This window comes from Apodemus sylvaticus, chromosome 1 (assembly GCF_947179515.1).
Source record: "Apodemus sylvaticus chromosome 1, mApoSyl1.1, whole genome shotgun sequence".
NCBI lineage: Eukaryota > Metazoa > Chordata > Mammalia > Rodentia > Muridae > Apodemus > Apodemus sylvaticus.
In genome coordinates, this window is record NC_067472.1 from 182,652,384 (window position 1) to 182,673,139 (window position 20,756).

The 20,756-nt window shown below is 44.7% G+C and overlaps 1 protein-coding gene across 1 annotated transcript; it reads right to left on the reverse strand.

Moving 5' to 3' along the window:
* Positions 1 to 817: 817 nt before the first annotated feature.
* On the reverse strand, positions 818 to 19,721 carry LOC127671850 (zinc finger protein 382). Its single transcript, XM_052166906.1, has 5 exons — positions 19,600 to 19,721; positions 16,718 to 16,791; positions 11,879 to 12,005; positions 11,143 to 11,235; positions 818 to 7,836 (listed from the first exon to the last, which is right to left on the reverse strand). The coding sequence occupies exons 1-5, from the start codon at positions 19,640 to 19,642 to the stop codon at positions 6,437 to 6,439; spliced, it is 1,737 nt and encodes a 578-aa protein (XP_052022866.1). The 5' UTR covers positions 19,643 to 19,721; the 3' UTR covers positions 818 to 6,436.
* Positions 19,722 to 20,756: the final 1,035 nt, after the last annotated feature.

The following is a 20,756-nucleotide window of genomic DNA, read 5'->3' on the forward strand; positions in this document are numbered from 1 at the left end:
CAGAACACACGACCTGTTGAAGGACCTCACAGGTGTGCTCTCTAAATCTCCCAGCCCCAGACATGAAGCCTGCCATTTAAGGCTTATTAGATGGACAGGTGTTGCACCTAGGGCCAAACGCAAATGTCGTCCTTGTAGTGTGATGGAGTTGATTCAAGGAAAACTGTGGTGGCTTGAATAAGAAAGGCTTGCATAGCTCTTATGTCTCTCTTGTAGTTGAATGCTAGTTGCCAGTGAGTGGTGCTATTTGGGAAGGATGAGGAAGTAGGTCCTCTCTCTGTCTGCCTCCCTCCCTCCCTCCCTTCCTCCCTCCCTCCCTCCCTCATCTCTCTGCTTGCAGATCCCAGATGTAGCTCTTTGCTAGTTCTTCAGCATCATGGCCTGCTGCCATGCTCCCCATGATGATGATAATGGACTCAACTTCTGAAACTGTAATCTAGCCCCAATTGAATCCTTTCTAGAGTTTCTCTGGTCTGGTGTGTCTTCATAGCAATAGAATAGTAAGACAAAAAGTGACTATCAGATCACATGGGCAAGGCCAGTATCTATGTCCATGCATGCAGAGCATGTCTAATTCACATGTCCAGGGCTAGGCATCGTGCCCATACCCATAATCCCAGTACTCCCAAGGCAATGGCCGTAGGATCCCCACAAGTTCAAGTCTAGCTTGGGTTACATGGCAAGTTCCAGGTCAACCACAGCTTCATAGAGAACTCAGAGAAACAACCGTTCAGAAGTCATTCCTTTTGGCAGAGTGTATGGGTGGGTGGGGACACAGGAAAGATCAAGTGTTTTAGAAAACTTACAAACAATGCAATTTATTTTGTGCATCTATTTACAATTGTATACATTTGTACATTTTTGTATCTGACCATAATGAGAACCTGAAACCACTCCAACACCTCAAAGGACACCCTCGTGCATTGCTTCTGTCCCAAGATCCTCCCCATGCCAAACACTAGTGAACTCTACCCTATTCTCAGTTAAGGTTTTGCCATCTTCAGAATGTCATATAAGTGGAATCCTACAACTTGTAACCTTTAGACAGCTCAGCTTCTAGCCTAATCCCTTTGAAGTTCATCAGCACAGCTGAGCAGTGCGTACCCTAACAGTCTCAGTGCTGTGCTGGCCATTTGCTCGTGTGACACAACATACACATTTACCACAGAAGAACACTTGGCTCTTTTCAAATTCCCAGTAACTATCTGTGACATTGTCCATTAGCATTTCTTTTGTAAAGATGTTTACATTTATCCAAAGTATAGAAAGATACAAGTGAAATTTCAGGGTCACATGGAACTATATGTTTTAACCTTTGTTTTTTTTCTATTGAACATTTTTTTCTTTTTCTTTTTCTTTTTTTTTTTTTCACTTTTAAGGGCTTTTTTGTTTTTGTTTTTTTGAGACAGGGTTTCTCTGTATAGCCCTGGTTACTCTGTAGACCAGGCTGGCCTCAAACTCCGAGATCCACCTGCCTCTCCCTCCCTGGCTTCTGCTTCCACTTTTAAAAAGAAGATTTATCTTATGTGAGTACATTGTCACTGTCTTCAGAAATATCAGAAGAGGGCATTGGATCCCATTACAGATGATTGTGAGCCACCATGTGGTTGCTGGGATTTGAACTCAGGACCTCTGGAGGAGCAATCAGGGCTCTTACCCACTGAGCAGTCTCTCCAGCCCCATCTGTTTTTGCTCTGAAAGCATCAGCTTTCCCAGGCTGTGAGGAGGTCAAAGAAGGTTTGTTCCTCCCTTGCCTAGAACCTGCCATGGCTCTCCGAGGCCCACAACAGTCTGTTTTAACTTTTTAAGAGATTAACAACTTGTTTTCCAGGGTGGCTCAGCTACTTGGCAGTTCTTGTGGCAATACAGAGGACCTTGTGCCATAGCCAGCCAGCCTCTTCTACTGTCCACATACCGGGGGGTTGAAAACTGTAACTATTTCAAATGGTTGAACATCCCAGAGGTGGTTGGTGGAGACAAAAGCTGAGGCCAGTTACCATCTGCTGTTTCTTATTTCTTGGGAAGTATGACACTGGAAGCCTGGCTACTTCAGCCTGTACTGGGAAAACATCTCACAAAGACAGATGCATGCTTGAGATGCACTGTTCATTAACAGATGGGCACACAGAGAGAAAAGAATCACGTTTGTTCTCACATCTCACCAGGAAACCCATACTCGAAGATGGCTTTAATGTACTGTTGGGCTGCACAGCTCTGGTGTCTCATGCCCCACCCTCACCCCAAACCGTTAGTTTACTTATTGGTGCATTTCACCATGTCACCACCAGCTAGCCTGGCTTGACTGTGGGGTTAGTGAGCTAAGGATGCCTGCAGAGAGCTTGTGCTTTGAGCACTCACAAAGCAAACCTTCATACAGCATTCAGACGAGAGACAGAAGGCTGTGGAATAGTACTTAGTGCTAGGAACAGCAGGCAGCTCACAGCTCCCCTCCCCCATCTCACGTTCCTTGCTTTTAAACAAAGTATGATAGGGTATGTTCTGTGGGATCTTGAGTCTTTTGAAATGATAGTAGCCTGTCTTAGGGTTTTTTGTTTGTTGTTGTTTGTTTTTTGGGTTTTTTTTGGTTTTTGTTTTTTGAGACAGGGTCTCTCTGTATAGCTCTGGCTGTCCTGGAACTCACTCTGTAGACCACTGTCTTAGGGTTTTATTGCTGTGAAGAGACACCATGACTCTTACAAAGAAAAACATTGAATTGGAGCTGGCTTACAGGTCCAGAGCTTTAGTCCATTACTGTCTTGGTGGGAAGCGTGGCAGCATGCAGGCAGACATGGTGCTGGAGATGAAGCTGAGAGTGCTATATCTTGATTTGCAGGTAGCAGGAGACTGTGCTACAACAGGCATAGCTTGAACATAAGGGAACTCAAAGGCACCTCCACAGTGACACACTTCCTCCAACAAGGCCACACTTCTTGTAGTGCCACTTCGTATGGCCAAGCATTCAAACACAGGTGTCTATGGGGGCCACTCCTACTTGAGCCACCACAGAGCACAGCCTTACAAAGGTTGGATGACCTTATAAGCTGAGTATAGTGACATATCTGTAATCACAAGACTTGGGAGAGACAGCAGGAGGAGAACACCCTGAACTATATGACATAGTGAGATGGAAGCCAGCCTGGGCTATATGACATCCTGTTTAAGGCAAGCATGTTGGAGGGAGGAGCTAAAGGCCTGAAAGAAAACTCACACATGCTTCTGTATGCTGGCCAGTGTCCAGCCTAGGCATCTACATAAGCTACATGCCTTCACATGTGAACACTGGCCGTCATCTCCCTGCAGCCCCGCCCTCTCCTCCCTCTCCTTAGTAAGTAGTTCTAAATACTCAGTCCCGGTGTATGTAACCATACATAGAGCACGGAGGCCAGAAACGTCTAAACCTTTCAGGCTTGAGATACTGACGTCCCGCTAGCCGGTAGGCACTAACCTGCGGAAGAACAACTACTTCCCAGTTATAAAATCTTGGCCATCTCATTCCCCGCTCATTGTCCTACAACATACAAACACTCTTAGGTGTCTAAAACGTGAATATGCAAAGATTGTAGGGTAAGTAGGCATGGGTTCTAGAACCATCTTCGTTCATCACAGCTGCCCAAACAACACAACGGAGCAACTAATCCAAGTTCAAAACTCCTTTCACCTATTTATCTAAGGAGAAAATCTCTAAAAATCAATGTGAAAATAGCCTCTCTCAACTTCATAAGACATCCCCAAGCAGTGCATAGCCCAGGCTATGGAACACAGCCTGGTGCACTCAGGTATTTTTAATCACTTAGACAAATCCAATTTTAAAAAGAAAGAAAATGCACAAAGGAGCACTTTGGAGGCGAGACTGGCTTTGGCTGACAGTTTCAGGTGCTGGCCACGCGGCCTCACCGCTTCCGGGCAGACCTGACAGCTGCTCATCACACAGTGGAAAAGGAATGCACAGACAGCGGGGAGGAGGAGCCAGAGACAAGGTGTTTTCCCAGGGCCTGTCCTCAGGGACCTAGCAACAGCCGTGGACAAGTGCACCAGGCGCCACCCGATCACTGTCTCCGTCAAACTGTGTTGATCATTCTCTGTCGTCTCTGACTCTCATATCCCCACTCTCAGGGGGCCTTTCACTCTCTCCCAATAAACCTCATATACTAGCTACGTTGCTTGGCGTAATCTCTTACTGGCATGCTATGGCACAGACCTACTCAAGTACCCATCTCAATGCTTTCTCCTAACAGCCTCCAGTGAACTATCTCCTCCAAATATGACCCTACTATTAATTTCATCAAGGCTTGTAACTCACTGATGAGGCCAGAGTCCCCCCAGAAGCCAATCACTTCACAAAAGCTCATTAGCTGGCAGGCAGGCCTTTAATGTGAGCCTTTGGTAGTACATTTCAGATTCAAACTATAGCATCCTCTCACATTGAAATTCAAAAAACCGGCATCAACTCTCCCAAGTAGCAGCCTACACGTTAGCAGTTACGAAGGCATAAACGTCCACTTAGACTTTCCTTAAGACATTTAAAAGTGCATCCTAGAAGGCCGTGTCTGTGCTTCCTGCCTATCCTGTAATTTCCTGTTTCTCATTGGTTCATGGGGCTCCACACTAGACTTGTTCCCTCTGCATTAACCACGGCATGTCCTTTGTATGTAGTTTTACTTGGTGCAGAGTTGGGATATGTAGAGGCTGGGAAGATAGTTCAGTTGGTAAGGTGCTTGCCATGCAGGTAGGTGTGAGTACCATCGTTCGCTCCCAGAAGCCATGAGAACCCAGGCATGGTGCCACAAGCTGGTGTCCCTAGAGGTGGGGAGGTGGAGATGGGAGATACACAGGGTCCACTGGCTGGGCAGCGGGGGCATTTGCTGAGCTTCAATCGGTAGAAACCCTTCTTAAAAAAACAAGATGGACACCTTCTGAGAACTGAAGTTGTTCCCTGGAATACACACCACACCCACTCACACTCATACACTTTCACATAACACACAAACTCTCTCTCTCACACACACACACACACACACACACACACTCCATCATTTGAGTGTGAGTAGAAGGGTCTATAGGCCTTGGGTAAACGCTGTGGTTTCCCACCCACCTCTAATTTCAACAGTCCTATAGGTTTCCCAGCGTTGAGCAAAGGAAATGCTCAGTGCTTGTCTCCTTCATACTTTCCGAATAAGGTCTTAGCTGTGGCTGAAGGCAATTCCAAGTCTGTCGCATTACAATATTAAGGCCTGGCTGCCGCTAAGCGCTTCTGCTCACACACTCTACGCTTATCCTGCTTCCCCAGTAATATTGCCAGAGTTCCCTTCTAACGTGATTTCTGTGGGGCTGTCAATGACTGCTCTGCCTGCATGTGTGTACAACCTCAGGAATGCCTGGTTCTTGCAGAGGCCAGACGCCAGTGCTGGATCCTCTGAACTGCTAATACAGCCAGTTGTGAGCCACTAAGTGGGTGCTGGGAACTAAACCAAGTCCTCTGCAAAAACATCAAGTTCCCTTTAACTGCTGAGCCATCTCTTGATCCATTCCAGAATTCTGTCACTTGAACCACTATCATATTGGGAATATCTGTAGCTGTATCTCATGCCATGGGCATTTTGAATTGCATGGTACTATCTACCAAAGCTGACTGAATATACATATACATATGCCCCACGACTCCGTGATTCCACTCCTTGAATGTACACAGAAAAGTGCACACATGCACCTTTTTATTATGGCCATAAGCAGTACACAATGTAAAAGTCTACCAATAGCAGAATGGGTAAGAGATATAGGCATGTAATGGAATTCTATATAGAATAAACTTCTGCCCGTGCACTCATGACAGTCCCAGAGATAATGAGTGGAACCAACTGTGTTATGAAAGACCATATACTAATAATCCAACTTTACATAAAGATTTATAATGTGTAAAACCTAGCTTATAGTTTTAGAAGTCAGAGCTATGGTTAAATTTGAGGGGCAACAACTAACTTTTATTCCACTGGACGCAATGCATTTGGTCAGTGGTCTATTACTGATTCAAAAGGAATGTATGGACTGAGGTTGAAAAGCAAATGAGAACATTTATAGTATTTTATCAGAGGTCAGTGTAGTCTACTGAATCTAGTGATTAAAACACGAAGCCTTCATTTGCAAATTCTTTTCTGTCATTTAGTTTATGCAGTAGTATCTCTGCGTGTGATGGGTTACCAAGTAGTAAATGGATAGAAGCTGAAAGCACTCAGTATCAAAAAAACTTAAAGTCAAAAACCAGAAAACCCCATGTGGTGGGATAGACCTTTAATCCCAGCACTTGGGAGGCAGAGGCAGGCAGATCTCTTAAGAGTTTGAGACTAGCCTGGTCTACACACCAAGTTCTGGGCCAGCCAAGTCTACATAATGAGACCCTGTCTCAAAAATATTAATAAATAAATAAATAAAAGTACACCACTCACTGAAATCTCATGGTTTCTGTCTTGTGAGTTTTCTGGTGGGCGACAAGGTTCGATTTACAGCTAAAGAATTTTCCACACTCTTGACATTCATAGGGTTTTTCTCCCGTGTGAGTTTTCTGGTGGCGAATGAGGTTTGATTTCCTACTGAAGGCTTTCCCACACTGGGGACAGCCATTGGATTTTTCTCCTGTATGTATTCTGTAGTGCACGGTGAGGATGGCCTTCTGACGGAAGGACTTCCCACAGTCACTGCAGATGTAGGGCTTCTCCCCAGTGTGGATCCGCTGATGGAGGGTCAGGGTTGTCTTCTGACAGAAGGACTTCCCACACTCGCTGCAGATGTAGGGTTTCTCCCCTGTATGAGTCCTCTGGTGCACCGTGAGTGTGGTCTTCTGGATAAACGCTTTCCCACACTGCGCGCACTGATAGGGCTTCTCCCCTGTGTGCGTTCTCTGATGGTCGATGAGGTAGGACTTCTTTCCAAAGGCACTCCCACACTGAGTGCACTCGTAGGCTTTCTCCCCCGTGTGCGTTTTGTGGTGTCTGGTGAGGGTCGCCTTCTGGCGGAAGGACTTTCCACAGTCCACACAGAGATAGGGTTTCCCCTCTGTATGTGTTTTTTCATGGAGTGTCAGAGCCGTCTTCTGACGGAAGGCTTTCCCGCACTGACAGCAAATATAGGGCTTCTCCCCTGTGTGGATCCGCTGATGCTCGATCAGGTAGGACTTCCTTCTAAAGCTGTTCCCACAGAAAGGACACTGGAAGGGCCTATCACCCATCTGAGATCTGGGGTGCAGAGCGAACACTGACTGTCTGCAAAGGAGTTTGCCATATTTGTTGTATGCAGAACATTTCTTTTCCATAAGATTATGTGGATGAATACCAAGGTCTGACTTCTCAAAAAAAGAGATTTCATCTTTACTGTAGTTGAAGGTCCCGCCTCCTTTGTGAGCTCTGTCATGTGGAAATGCCAGTCCTGTCATAAAGAAGCTGTCACATTTATTATATCCAAACCGCTGCTCTGGAATCTGAGTCTTCTGGAGCTGAGTGAGCTCCCGTTCAGAGCGCAGATCCCTTCCAATTTGTTTATAGAGAGTCGAGGTGGGATGAGTTCTCACCTGTTTCGAAGTCAGGATTGAGTCCTCCCAGTCATTACCGCCACCCAACCTCCCCACTGCAGGGCTTATATCTCTACTGATGAATTCTGAGATATTTTTCAAAACCTTCCCATCAGATTCATACTCAAATCGAGTTTTGGAAATAAGATGGTTCTTGCCTAGTATTTTCCCATAAATGTTGCTTCTCTCCTTAATTAGCTTCTTGTGATTGATGATTACAATTGATTTAGGAGGCTTGTCCTGGCAGTCACTGAACTTCACCAAAACCTCTTCCTCTTCTAGAAAAGAATGAAATTAGTTAGCAATAGTTCAAGCATATTTGTGTATATATAAGTGCAGTATATATCTATACACACACATTATATATATATATATATATATATATATCTCAACCCATGATGTCTCATTATTGTGGTGGCACACGCCTGTAATCCCAGCACTCTGGGAGGCAGAGGCAGGCAGATTTCTGAGTTCGAGGCCAGCCTGGTCTACAGAGTGAGTTCCAGGACAGCCAGGGCTACACAGAGAAACCCTGTCTCAAACCCCCCCCCCAAAAAAATAAAGGATAAATTAAATGTTATGTTCTATAATGATCCATTATATAAATGTCAAAAAAGTTCCCCATCTCTCATGCCAACAATAAAGAACCTTCAGCCCAGGACTGGCCCTCCTCACAATGGGCCAGGCCCTCCCCATCAATCACCAGTTAACAAAAGGCCTGTCTACAGCATGATCTTACGGAGCAATTGTCATAACTGAGGTCCCCCTCATAACTCTAGCTTGCGTCATGCTGACATAAAACTATCCAGCATGGCCTTAAACTTGCTATGTAGCCAAGGATGAGCTTGAATTTAGTTTTTTAAATTATATGTGTGTACATGCGCATACGTTCACATTTGTCAGAGGACAATGTGTGGAAACTGGTTCTCTCCTGCCACCGTGGAGTCCTGGGACATGAACTCAGGCCTTCGGGCTTGGTAGCAAGAGTGTTACTGATCCTTCTGGTCCCGCCTCTCAAGTGCTAGGATTACAGGCCTCTGTTCTCTTTGTTCTGTTTCTCTCATAGGACCTTTGGCTATGAAATTGATTTCCTGCTAGCATGTGCTCCACTGTCTGCTTCCTTTATTGCTGGAGTCATGCTGATGAGAGGACGGCTGCACACTGGACCCGCAGGACTCTCCCACCCCATCATTGCCACCTCTTCCTTTACCCTCCTCTGCCTTGTCTTCAGTTCCCTTGAACCTGTTGCTACATCCCGCCGCAAGTCTCAGCCTTCTCACCCCACTATCCACCCATGCTAGCACTCTTGCATTCCACTCCAACTCCTACAGATGACCTATGTCTCCCAAGGCCTGCTGGGACACCAAAAGAACTCAGGAGTACCAAACAATTGTCTGTGCCAAGAAGAAACACAAAAGGCTCTTAGGAAGTGAACAGTTTTAACTGAGGTGGGGACCGGAGACATGCGGATGGCCACAAGAGGTCCTTCAATTAATCCCATCCACCTGGCTGGATCACACAGTAAGAGGAACTTGAGCGGGAAAGCATTTGTCTGGCATACACAAAGTGCTCTGTGTTGCATCCACAGCATCAGAAATACTGTCACATATCAAAGCAAATAGATATATACTATACAGAAAAAATAGGTGTACTACTGTATTTTACTAAGTCCTGGCTAACATCCTTAGATTGAAATCTGTGAGAGACGTGTTTCCTATCTGTGTGTCTATGTTTGCCTGTGTTTCATTCCCACACACATGAACATGTATACACACAGACACACAAGCTCAAGAAGAAATGAGAATACAACATTTCAAATACCTCAAAAGTACGTCTTATGGGGTGGGGTGGGGTGGGGTGGGGTGGGGTGGGGTATGTTTGTACTTGTATGGGTGTGAGCGAGCACACCCCTGCACCCAAGGGTGGTGGAGGCCAGAGGATGATACGGGGGTCTTTCTGAACTGCCCTTCATCTCATTTTGTAAGACAGACAAAGCAAAAACAAACCCACAAATGACTTCAGCATCTAAAACTTTGAATGGATCTTTTAAATATGAAGTTGGGGAAAAAAATCCGAAAATGGTCTAGGATAAACAAAACTAATTCTAGTAATATTCAAAAACTTAGTGGGAGGAATGTTTTGGAAGAGACCTAAAGGGAGTGCTCTGTCTTTACTGGGGTGTGGAGTGCATGGGTTTATGCAGATGTCAAGATCTAAAGAGCGGTGTGTCAGACCTCTGTGTACACCATACCCAGAAAGCCTGTGACAGGTCCCGGGTAAGACAGGAGAAGGCAGCATTTCTACAACCACTGGTCGGACAAGGACAAGGCTGACTGGAAAGTGATGCTCAAAATGAAGAGTTAGATTTTTAAACATATGAAACTTAACCACATACAGGTGCTTCACAGACCTCAGATTTAAATATTCACATATGAGCCAGGTGTGCTGGCACACGCCTTTAACCCAGCATTCTGGAGGCAGAGGCAGGCAGATCTCTGTGAATTTGAGGCCAGTCTGCCTATATAGTGAATTCTAGGACAGCCAGGGCTACACAGGGAGGCCCTGTCTCAACAAGCAAATAAATGAAAATTTACACACACACACACACACACACACACACACACACACTATGGAAAAGTGTAGAAAACAATGAGTTCTAGTAAAAACGTGCAGAAACTGGCAGCATTGTGCACTGGGTAAGAATGAAAGAAATGGTGCTGTTGTGTGAAAACAGCCTGGCGAGCTCTCATGAGAGAGCTCAAGTTACTACACAAGCCTCAAGTCTAGTTTACAGGTGAGAGCTGATGTCTGTACAGCTGTGCACACAGCAGCGGCACTCACGAAAGCCAAAGATGCCAATAACCCAGATAACCAACAACCAAGGGCGGAGCCAAAATGGACAGTATTCTAATAATCAGTCTTAAAAAAGGAACTTGGAGATGCCACAGCATACATGCGTACAGAGAACCTTAGGTGAAATACAACAGACAGAAAAGGGACACACCACGTGATTCATTTCCACATGAGTCCCTAATAAGATCATAGAGACACTCTACAATGAAGGATGCTGGGAAGCATGGGTAATTCCATGTGGTTGTTAAAAGTGTGCAGGAATGTTTGTTTTCCTTTTGAGATGGGTTTTCTCTGTGTCGTCCTGGCCATCTTGGAACTCTCTATAGAACAGGCTGGCCTGCTTCTGCCTCTGAGTGCTGAGCCACCTCAGCAGGTTTCAGTTTTGAAAGATGAAGAGTTTTGGAGCCCCAGTGGTGATGGCTGCACAAAAATGTGACTGTAGCTCACACCTCTGAACTACACACTTACATGTCAAAGCCAGTAAATTACCCTTTCTACAGTTCTAAAAGAGATGCCCTAACTAGTCAACACTGTCAGATACCTCCTCCAACACCCAGAGGATTGTTTTGCTTTGGGCTTTAACAGTTGTGAGCTACTCGACCCTAACCCCCACTGGACTTTTGTTTTCTTATGAAGCATTAGAGATCAAGCCCAGGTCCTGGACTGTATCACATGCTGAGCCAGCACCCCCCCACACACACACACACAGCATTTTTATATCTATGACTTACCTAGATAGCTCTGACTTGGAAAAATTCTCTCTGTCCACAGCTCCTCTCCTTGTTCCAACTTGCGGATCATATCAGGTTTTGTTATGTGAAATCCTGATAATGAAGAAAAGGAAGGAAGGAAGGAAAGAAAGAGAGAAAGACTACTGAGACCAAACTACTGAGATTAGTACAACCTTCACTGTGGTAGGTGGGACAAATTAATGCCAATAATTGTATATTCTGGGGCTGGAGAGCTAGCACAGCAGTTAAAAACACTGGTTGCTCTTCCAGAGGACCCAGGTTCAATTCCCAGCACCCACATGGCAGCTTACAACCATCTGTAACTCCAGTACCAGGGATCCAACACCTACTTCTGGCCTATACAGGAGTCAAACACACATGTGGTTCATATATATACATACATGCAGGCAAAACACCCATATATATTAAATAAAAATAAAATTTTAAAAGCTCCTATACTGGGCCGGAGTCAATGGTTCACATCTTTAATCCTAGCACTCGTGAGACAGAGGCAAGAAGATCTATGTGAGTTCAAGGCTACCCTCGTCTATACAGCAAGCCCCAGAATAGCCAGTGTAACATAGAGAGACCCTGTCATTTAAAAAAAAAAAAGTATATTCTGCTGACAAGAAGGAAGTCACCCTGGGCTGAGGAAATGTCTCTGCTGGTTAAGGTGATGTTGCTCGTGCATGAGGAGCTGGTTTCTGGACTCTCAGGAGGCTATGGTAACACTTACCCACAGAGATGAAATGACAGTAGTTTTCTAGCATCACGTCCCTGTACAGGGCCTTCTGGGCCGGGTCCAGTCGCTGCCACTCCTCCTGGGTGAAGTCCACAGTCACGTCCTTGAATGACACTGGTCCCTGTAAGGGCACACTGTAGCAGTTCATCCTGAAGTTATTGGAAACGAGTTAGAACTAAATGTTGGGGACTAATCTGGCAATGATCAGTGACTAAACTAATTTTTATAATTTTTGCCTTTTAAAAATATTTTTAAAATATTTACTTTATGTGTGTAAGTATTTGCTTGGAGAGAGTCTGTGCACCACATGGGTGCAGGGTCTGAGGAGGCCAGGAGAGGGCGTCAGGTCCTGGAACTGCAGTTTTAGGTAGCTGAGAGCCCCCATGTGGGTGCTGAGAACTGATCTAAGTCCTCTACAAGAGCCTCCAGTGGTCTTTCTGCCTGGGAGGAGGGTTGAAGCTGGGTCTTGCTATGTAGTTCTGTCTTGGAACTCACCATATAGACCAGGCTGGCCCTGCCTGTCTCTGAGCTTTGGGATTAAAGGCCTGTGACATTAGCAATCAGTACTCACAATCACTGAGCCACATCTCCAGCCCCTTAACTGTGCTATTTCTGTTTCTCTCTCTCTCTCTCTCTCTCTGAAAATACATCCATTAGCATTTACTTTTTAATGCCATTTTAAATAATCTTACATCACACAGTTCTGCCCTGAGTGCAGGTGGACCAAAATGATAAAACCTTGATTGTGCTCATGAAAAGTTATGGAGAGAGGTGTGAAAAATATTCACTGCATGGACCATGGACACAATGCTGGACGCATAGGAAATGCATCATAAAACAAAGACCACTTTCATTTTGTACCCTGAAGTGCCACTGAAGATACAAAGCTTTATACTTAGAATAAATCTGCACTGTAGGAAGAAAGGGCACTCACTGGCTTTTAAAAAGTCATGGGACAGCTTTTATTTTCCAAAGATTTATTTATTTCATGTATGTGAGTACACTGTAGCTGTCTTCGCACATAAGAAGAGGGCATCAGGTCTCATTACAGATGGTTGTGAGCCACCATGTGGTTGCTGGGAATTGAACTCAGGACCTCTTCTTCAGGAAGAGCAGTCGGTGCTCTTATTTCTCCAGCCCCTCATGGGACACCTTTAAACTTAGTACTCAGGAGGCAGAGGCAGGCTGGTCTTTGTGAGTTCAAAGTCCACCTGGTCTACAGAGTGAGTACCGAGCCAGTCAAGGCTACATCGTCAGATTGTCTCAATAAAGTAAAAAAATAAAATTTAAATAAGTAAAAATTCATGGGAAGAAAACCACTTAGTAAGTTCAAGAAATAGCAAAATTCACAGAAGGTTAGGAAATTGAGAGCAAAGAAGCAAAAGCTATAGAGGCAGCTGGTGAACACATCATGGAGTAATTCTGAACTGTTTCCTTTAAAACACTGGTCTTAAAAATGAACTATTAGGGCCTGGAGATGGCTTACAGGGGACGTGCACTCAGAACCTCTGGGCTGGGTTCCCAGCACTCATACATAGCTGTCTAACTACAGTTCTGACACTGTAGTACCTTTCTCTGCCCCCCAAAAGTACACATACGGTACACACATGTATGACTCAAACATGCACATACACATAAATAATCAAAATAATACATTTTAAAAATGGACTGGGTCGGGTATTGTGGCCCGCGCCTTTAATCCCAGCACTGGAAGGCAAAAATAGGTTGATTTGTGTATGTTCAAATCTAACAACAAAAAAGCAAAAGCAAAACAAAAATCCTAGCAAAAACTTTAGTAATAAAAATGAACTGATTGGGCTGGAGAGATGGCTCAGTGGTTAAGAGCACCGACTGCTCTTCCAAAGGTCCTGAGTTCAAATCCCAGCAACCACATGGCGGCTCACAACCATCCGTAACGAGATCTGACACCCTCTTCTGGAGTGTAGCTGAAGACAGCTACAATGTACTTACATATAGATAAATCTTTAAAAAAATGACTTGATCACATTTCCAATATATTAATTGTTATCTGTAAATCATCAAAAGATATTAGTGGCAATTTACATAGTTAATTACTACTACTACTCTTGAATGTATGCTGTTAGTACTTTTTCCTTTCTAATATATGATCTTGTATATATTCCACTGCAATGCAAAAGGCCCAAGGGAGCTGAAGAGATGGGGTTCATCAGCTTAAATATTTGCCTCTCTTGCAGAGGACTAGAGTTTAGGTTCCACCACCCATATCTGGAAGCTCACAACTACCCACTAGCATCAGCTCCAGGATATTTGCTGGCCACTTCTGGCTTCAACACATACACACACACACACACACACACACACACACACATTAAACATGGAACATAACACACACATGATTTCCCACCTCAGATTCCCCCCCCCCCAGCTGGACTGCACCCATGGCCACCATGCCAGACTATTGGGGGTAGGTAGTATTCAAGACAGGAGAAGGCTGAGAATGCTAGTGGGAAAGATGGGAAATTAGAGATTGTGCTGAGAGATTTACGGGCTAATGAAGGACCACTGGTTCCTACTTGACAGGGCTTACCACCTCTTGTACCCTCTGCATAGGCCGGTATGTGGGAGCTGGGAGTGGGACAGTGGTCCAGGAATGTAGTGGGGCGTGACTATAATCCCAATACTCAGGAAGCAGATGCTGAACAACGGCTACAAGTTCAAGGCCAGCCTGAGTTGAACCAAAGGAAGTCATAAGAAATTGAAGTGTGCACAGGTTCCTAGGTAGGTTTATTTTGTTTGTGATTCTGTTTTTGAGGCCGGATCTCAAGCATCCCAGACTAGCTTCAAACCTGTTATGTAATCGAAGATGACCTTGAACCACTAATCCTCCTCTCCCTGCCCCTAGAAAGTTAAGATCCTGGATCTGTCCCAACACACCCAGTTAAAGTAGTGCTGTGGACTGGGCCAGGCCTCCTTGCATGCCAAGCAAACACTCCAGTGACTGAGCTGCACCCCTGGGCCCTGCACGTTGAATCCATAGTTCTGATAGTTTAGGCAGCAGTCTAGAATGGACAGAGGCCTTTTCTTTAAAAAAAAAAAAGTATTTATGTATATGAGTACACTATTGCTGTCTTCAGACACACCAGAAGAGAACACTGGATCCCACTCCAGATGGTTGTTGCTGGGAATTGAACTCAAGACCTCTAGAAGAGCAGTCAGTGCTCTTAGCTGCTGAGCCACCTCTCTTGCCCAATCCTGTTTTTTTTTTTTTTAAGAATTTTAGGAAAATAATATATATAATATATAATATAATATTATATATTATATAATATTATATAATATATAATATTATATAATATATATAATATAATATTATATATATATATAGGTTTACTCTGTCTGCAAGTGTATCTGCACAGTAGACAACAGCATCAGACAGTTATGAACTGCCATGTGGGTGCTGGGAATTGAACTCTGGATCAGCAGCAAATGCTCTTAAACACTGAGCCATGTCTCCAGCCCTGACAGAGGTCTTTGATAGTCACTGGAATCAAATTATGTGCAGTCTTGAAGAATGATTCTGTGTATACAGAAAATAAGGACACAGAGAAGAGAGCCAATTAATAGTTAGGAAAAACCAATACTTTACAAGTTAGTAGATGAGGAATTTTATGAAAGAAAAATATAATAACAGGACAAGGCACTGCCTTTGATTCAAGGACAGATTACGTCAAGACTGGACTAGCATATGTATTTTCTTCTGCAAGTGGACGTAAAACTACAAGACACAAAAATGAAAATAGTAAACTTATAATAGTGTTGAATACTGAACCAGTTTCCACTGGCAGGTCACAGTCTGTAGGAATTTCTGGCAGATAAGAATCCATAGAAACTTAGAGAGGACGGTGGTGAGAGATGGTTCAGTAGTTAAGAACACTAGGTGGACTTACCAAGGACCTGGGTTCAGTTCCCAGGACCTGCCTGTTGGCTAATCCCTGTTTGTAACTCCAGTTCCAAAGGATGGACACCTTCTTCTAACCCGCAAGGCACCAGGCACCCACAGTACACTTACATGCATGCAGTCAAAACACTCAGACACAAATAAATCTAAACAAAACAAAAAAGCTTGAAGAATCAGAGAGGAGCCACACACAACCTCTGTTTTCTATTGCTTCTGAGACAAGGTATCACTTTGTAACCCTCCCCTCAAATCAGGATCCTCCCATGATCTGGGATTACAGGTGTGCATCACCACAGCCAGCTCTACAACCTCAGTTTTCTGTACCAGTTCCTATTCAAATGTCTTCCCTGAAAACTTCACTGACTGGGCACTTCCCATAAACTAATCACATGACCTAATAACTGACCCTCCCACCATGTCTGTTCCTTGAGTGTTCACAACTTAGATCTCAAATCAGTGTCAAGACAAACTGAATTCATTCATGTACAATAATTTATTTCTCTCTAAATCAAGACAATGCATTTCTAGTATAGCAGTAATTCCATAAAAAAAAAAGATGGAGAAAGAAGATGATGAACAATATAAGGGACATAAATGTCCCTTTGTGAACAAGGCCATACACAGAAGGCAATGCTGAGGAAGGCTTAAACCCATCTGTCAGGTGCCAGGACGGCAACCAGCGAGGCAGGTGAGCCATGGACCGGAGAGAAACTGGGGCAGGGCCGCCCTTAAATATTGGAATTCAGTGTCATTTGTTCAATCTGGCCTGAGACCCTGGCCCTAATCTGAAAAACGTTTCATGGAAGCAAATCCCACTATCCAGGAAGCTGAAGCAACACTGCTAAGCAAACGCTCGTGTTTCCTGGAAGGAAGGTAAGCAAACAGCACCTCACCTTAGACATGGCTTTGAGATTTGCGGGAGGCGAGCCTCGACGTCTGGGCTCCTCTCTTGAAAATGGAAAGAGTCCTACGAAGGCAGAGATAGAGGGACATAAGGAGCCAGGAAGAAAACACTCAAGTCAGATCTCTCGGAATAACAATTATATCTGCACACATTTCCACTTTCTGCACATGCAGACCCTGAGACCTAGGATGAGGGTTCGTGTGGAAACAAGTGCTACTCCCTCTCCCAAACCAGAGGCCCAGTCCCTTGCTGAGCTAGGAGGGATTCTGAGGAACTGTTGTAGCTTGCAAACGCAACATTGTGTTTTACGCTCTTCAATGTCCCATGAAGCTCAGGTTTACAAGCAGGTCTGGGCACGTGACTCAGGGGTCCAGAACTTGCTAGTATAAGCAAGCCTCCAGGGTCTCTGCTCAGCACTGCCCAGACCACAACGTCTTCATGCTTGACTCATACTGTCACCAGCAGTGCACAACAGTACCTTCTCAAGCCCTGAGGAACTCGGGTGAGGAGAATCTTTATCAGTTCTATACTATAGTTTAAAGGTATACATTTCTTGTTGCAATAAGCTTCCTTGAAATAAGTTTAAATTTTCCCCTTTTTTTGTAATGACATCTGGTTGGTTCTACCTTTGCCATGAGTTTGTGTTTTCTAATTAGTTGAGGCCATCTTTTGATTTTCCCCATTATTTTATCACTACCATAACCTCAGATCCTATTTTCTGTTTAAGATGCACATACCTTTCCTTAGTTTTTCTTATTCAGCTTTGTGTTGTGAAAATCTATTCACCATGTTTAGCTGTATCTCACATCGTTAATATCTCAACTAATAGCAAATGCCATCTTTATCATATATTTCTCCATATGCTTTGAAAGACCTGCTCCTACGTAACATTTCTCCACAGCATGAAAATGAATATAACTGACTTTTCTTTTTTTTTATTCGATATAATTTATTTACATTTCAAATGATTTCCCCTTTTCTAGCCCCCATAACTGACTTTTCTACTTTCCATTTCTTCTTCCTCCTCTTCCTCTTCCTCCTCCTCCTTCTTTTGATTTTTTTTTCAAGACAGGGTTTCTCTGTGTAGCCCTGGCTGTCCTGGAACTCACTCTGTAGACCAGACTAGCCTCAACTCAGAAATCCGCCTGCCTCTGCCTCCCAAGTGCTGGGATTACAGGCGTGTGCCACCACTGCCCGGCTCCATTTCCTCTTCTTATTGATTTACTTGTATCACTCTATTTAAGAAGCATAGTCAGGGGCTGGAGAGATGGCTCAGTGGGTAAGAGCACTTGCTGCTCTTACAGAGGACTCAGGTTCAGTTCCTAGCACCCAGGTGACAGCTCATAGACATTGCTAACTCCATCACCAGGGGGACACTCTTATCACCTCCATGGCTGCAGGGCACACACATACATGGTGCAGTACATTTAAACAGGCAAAACATATGCACATGAAAATAAAGAAATCTTTTAAAAGGAAACATAGCTATATATGCATACTATATAAGTATTACTTATATATGATATGCTATATATCATATGTAATATATTATAGTTAACTATGGTCACATATACATATTATATATAACATAATAACTGTCACTACTAGTTATTTCAGGAAGTGCTGTAACACATTTTAGTAGTATAGATATGGACACAAAAAAGAAATGGATCGCTCTTGCCAACTGGAGGGATCCCATTTGGTTAAGCACAGTACTGAGAATGAGACTGGTCTTAGAAGTAAAAGCGTACTTTTAAAAATAATTTTAGGAACAAAAAGTCCACTTCTATAGATAGTACGTGGTATTTATGGGTGGAACGTGCTACTCTTCTTGCAGGTTTCCACGCAACCTTTCTTTTCAAAACTTTCTATTTAATATCCTGATTCCAGGTTATTGGTCTTACTACCCGGCATTATGAAAATCTTACCTATTCCATTCCAACATTAGTATCTTTTTATTTGCTAAGCTACTATTTCAAATTTTTCTCAAGCAGGCTTGCTGGTACTAATCTGATAATCAAACAGTATATAACTTCCAGGCTTGGTGGTGCACACATTACACAGAATCCCAGCAGTTGGGAGGTTAAACCAGGGGCATCCTTGCCAAGTTTTAGGCCACCCTGGGCTAAGAGAGAGTTCAGAGGCACCTTGGGATAGATAATGAACCTGTCTAAAAAAAATTACATATGCAGGGCTGTGGTGGCACACGCCTTTAATCCCAGCACTTGGGAAGCAGAGGCAGGCGGATTTCTGAGTTGGAGGCCAGCCTGATCTACAAAGTGATTTCCAGGTCAGCCAAGGCTACACAGAGAAATCCTGTCTTGAAAAAAAAATCCAAAAAATAAAATACAGTCACAACAAGATCATGAGAAATAACAGAAGAACACACACTGTGCTTGCTTAGTGATACCCTTTCAAACATCCTTCAGAAAACCCACCTACTGCTTCACATGTCATTCACGACGACACAGCATGATAGAATGCCAGGCAAAATCACTCACAGTCACGTTTCACAAATCACTTTCAATTAATTCTCCTGCATCCGACAGGAGTCACACCTCATCTAAAAATAGATGCATGCCGCAGTAAGCCTAAGATCCCACCATCCGAGAAGATCTTTCACATCCGAGAAGATCGCAATCCTTCATGGCTCCCCCACCCCCCAATAATCAGGATGAGTCGAGGGAGCCAAACCCCAACATGCACCCCACATCCTCACGGGCAACGCTCGTGTTTCCCAGGGACCTGCTCCCTGCTCGAGGGTCAAGGCAGTCATCGCCGGGGTCACGCCCACGGGCCACGCCCGAGGCCCTGCGCGACCGCTGAGTGTCCGCATCCTGCTTCCTTAACCTTCGTCCTCCCCCAAATTACCAGGCCCGGCTCGGCCTCTCGGTTTCCTCCCCGGTCTTCCCATCTGGATTCGCTCTCTCCGTCGCCCCCGAGATCGGGAGCATCCAGTGCGGTCCTCAGCCTCTCCCAACGTCTCTCCCCGCCCGGCCTCCGCTCAACCGTCTGCGCCTGCGCACACCCGCCGGGGGCTCGCTCTCCCAGGAGCCTCCGGGGCGGCCCGTTAGTTGCCGCGCGCCTGCCTCTCCCGGGCCCTGCGCTCGCACCGGCGTCCCCTGGGTAGGGGTCGGTGGAAGTCTGCAGCTCGCGAGGGTCTGTGGCCGCGCGCGGAGGTGCGTGGCCGCGTCACTGTGGGGTGTGTCCGGAAGGGAGCTCTGAGACTGACACTGATTAGGTTTGGGTGACTGAACCAGGCAGTTTGCGATCCCATACTGTGACCAATTGATCGGGTGACTGCACTGTGCATTGCATTGATCCACTTGGGATCGACGTAGTCCCCTGCCCCGCCCCTCAGTCTTTTGACTTAGTTTGGTAGAATTTCATTCCGACAGGCTGAGAATTATGTGCAGGTGATGCTCCTGTGACTGTCCAAACTGTTGCGTTCCTGTTCAGTCTGTACGCAAGGTCTTTCCCATGGGTAATTCAGAGAATGTATAAGGTGTCACTTCCTCCGGGAGGGAGGAGAAGGTACAGGGATGGCAATGAAAAGTCCCATGATTTCTTGGAATGTATGCTGGGACTTCTGTCACTGCCTCGCTCGCTTTACCACATAGCCACACTGCACAGCATGGAGCGATTTGACTATTAAGGGCGAAGTTGGTATAGGAAACCTAGAATGAGGATTCATTCCTCATTCTAAATACTCCACATAGGCTTGTATGGAGATCTCACAATGGGAGTTCCCTCCAGAATGAAGTGCAAACGAAGATGGGATGTTGAGGTTCTAAGAATAGGATTCCAAAGATCGCTTTAGAGGTTATGTGTCATTAATGATTTTCCAAGGATTTACATCCACTATGGTGCATTAATCGTTCGTTCCATGGAAAAAGCCACACCGATACTATTTTGGACCAAACACTGTTCCATCTGAAAGTGCTACGTAATCCCAATTGTATGGTTTTCTTGTGAAGGAAAATCCTACTATCAAAATGGTTATAGTGATGAAATATGATTTTTAAAAT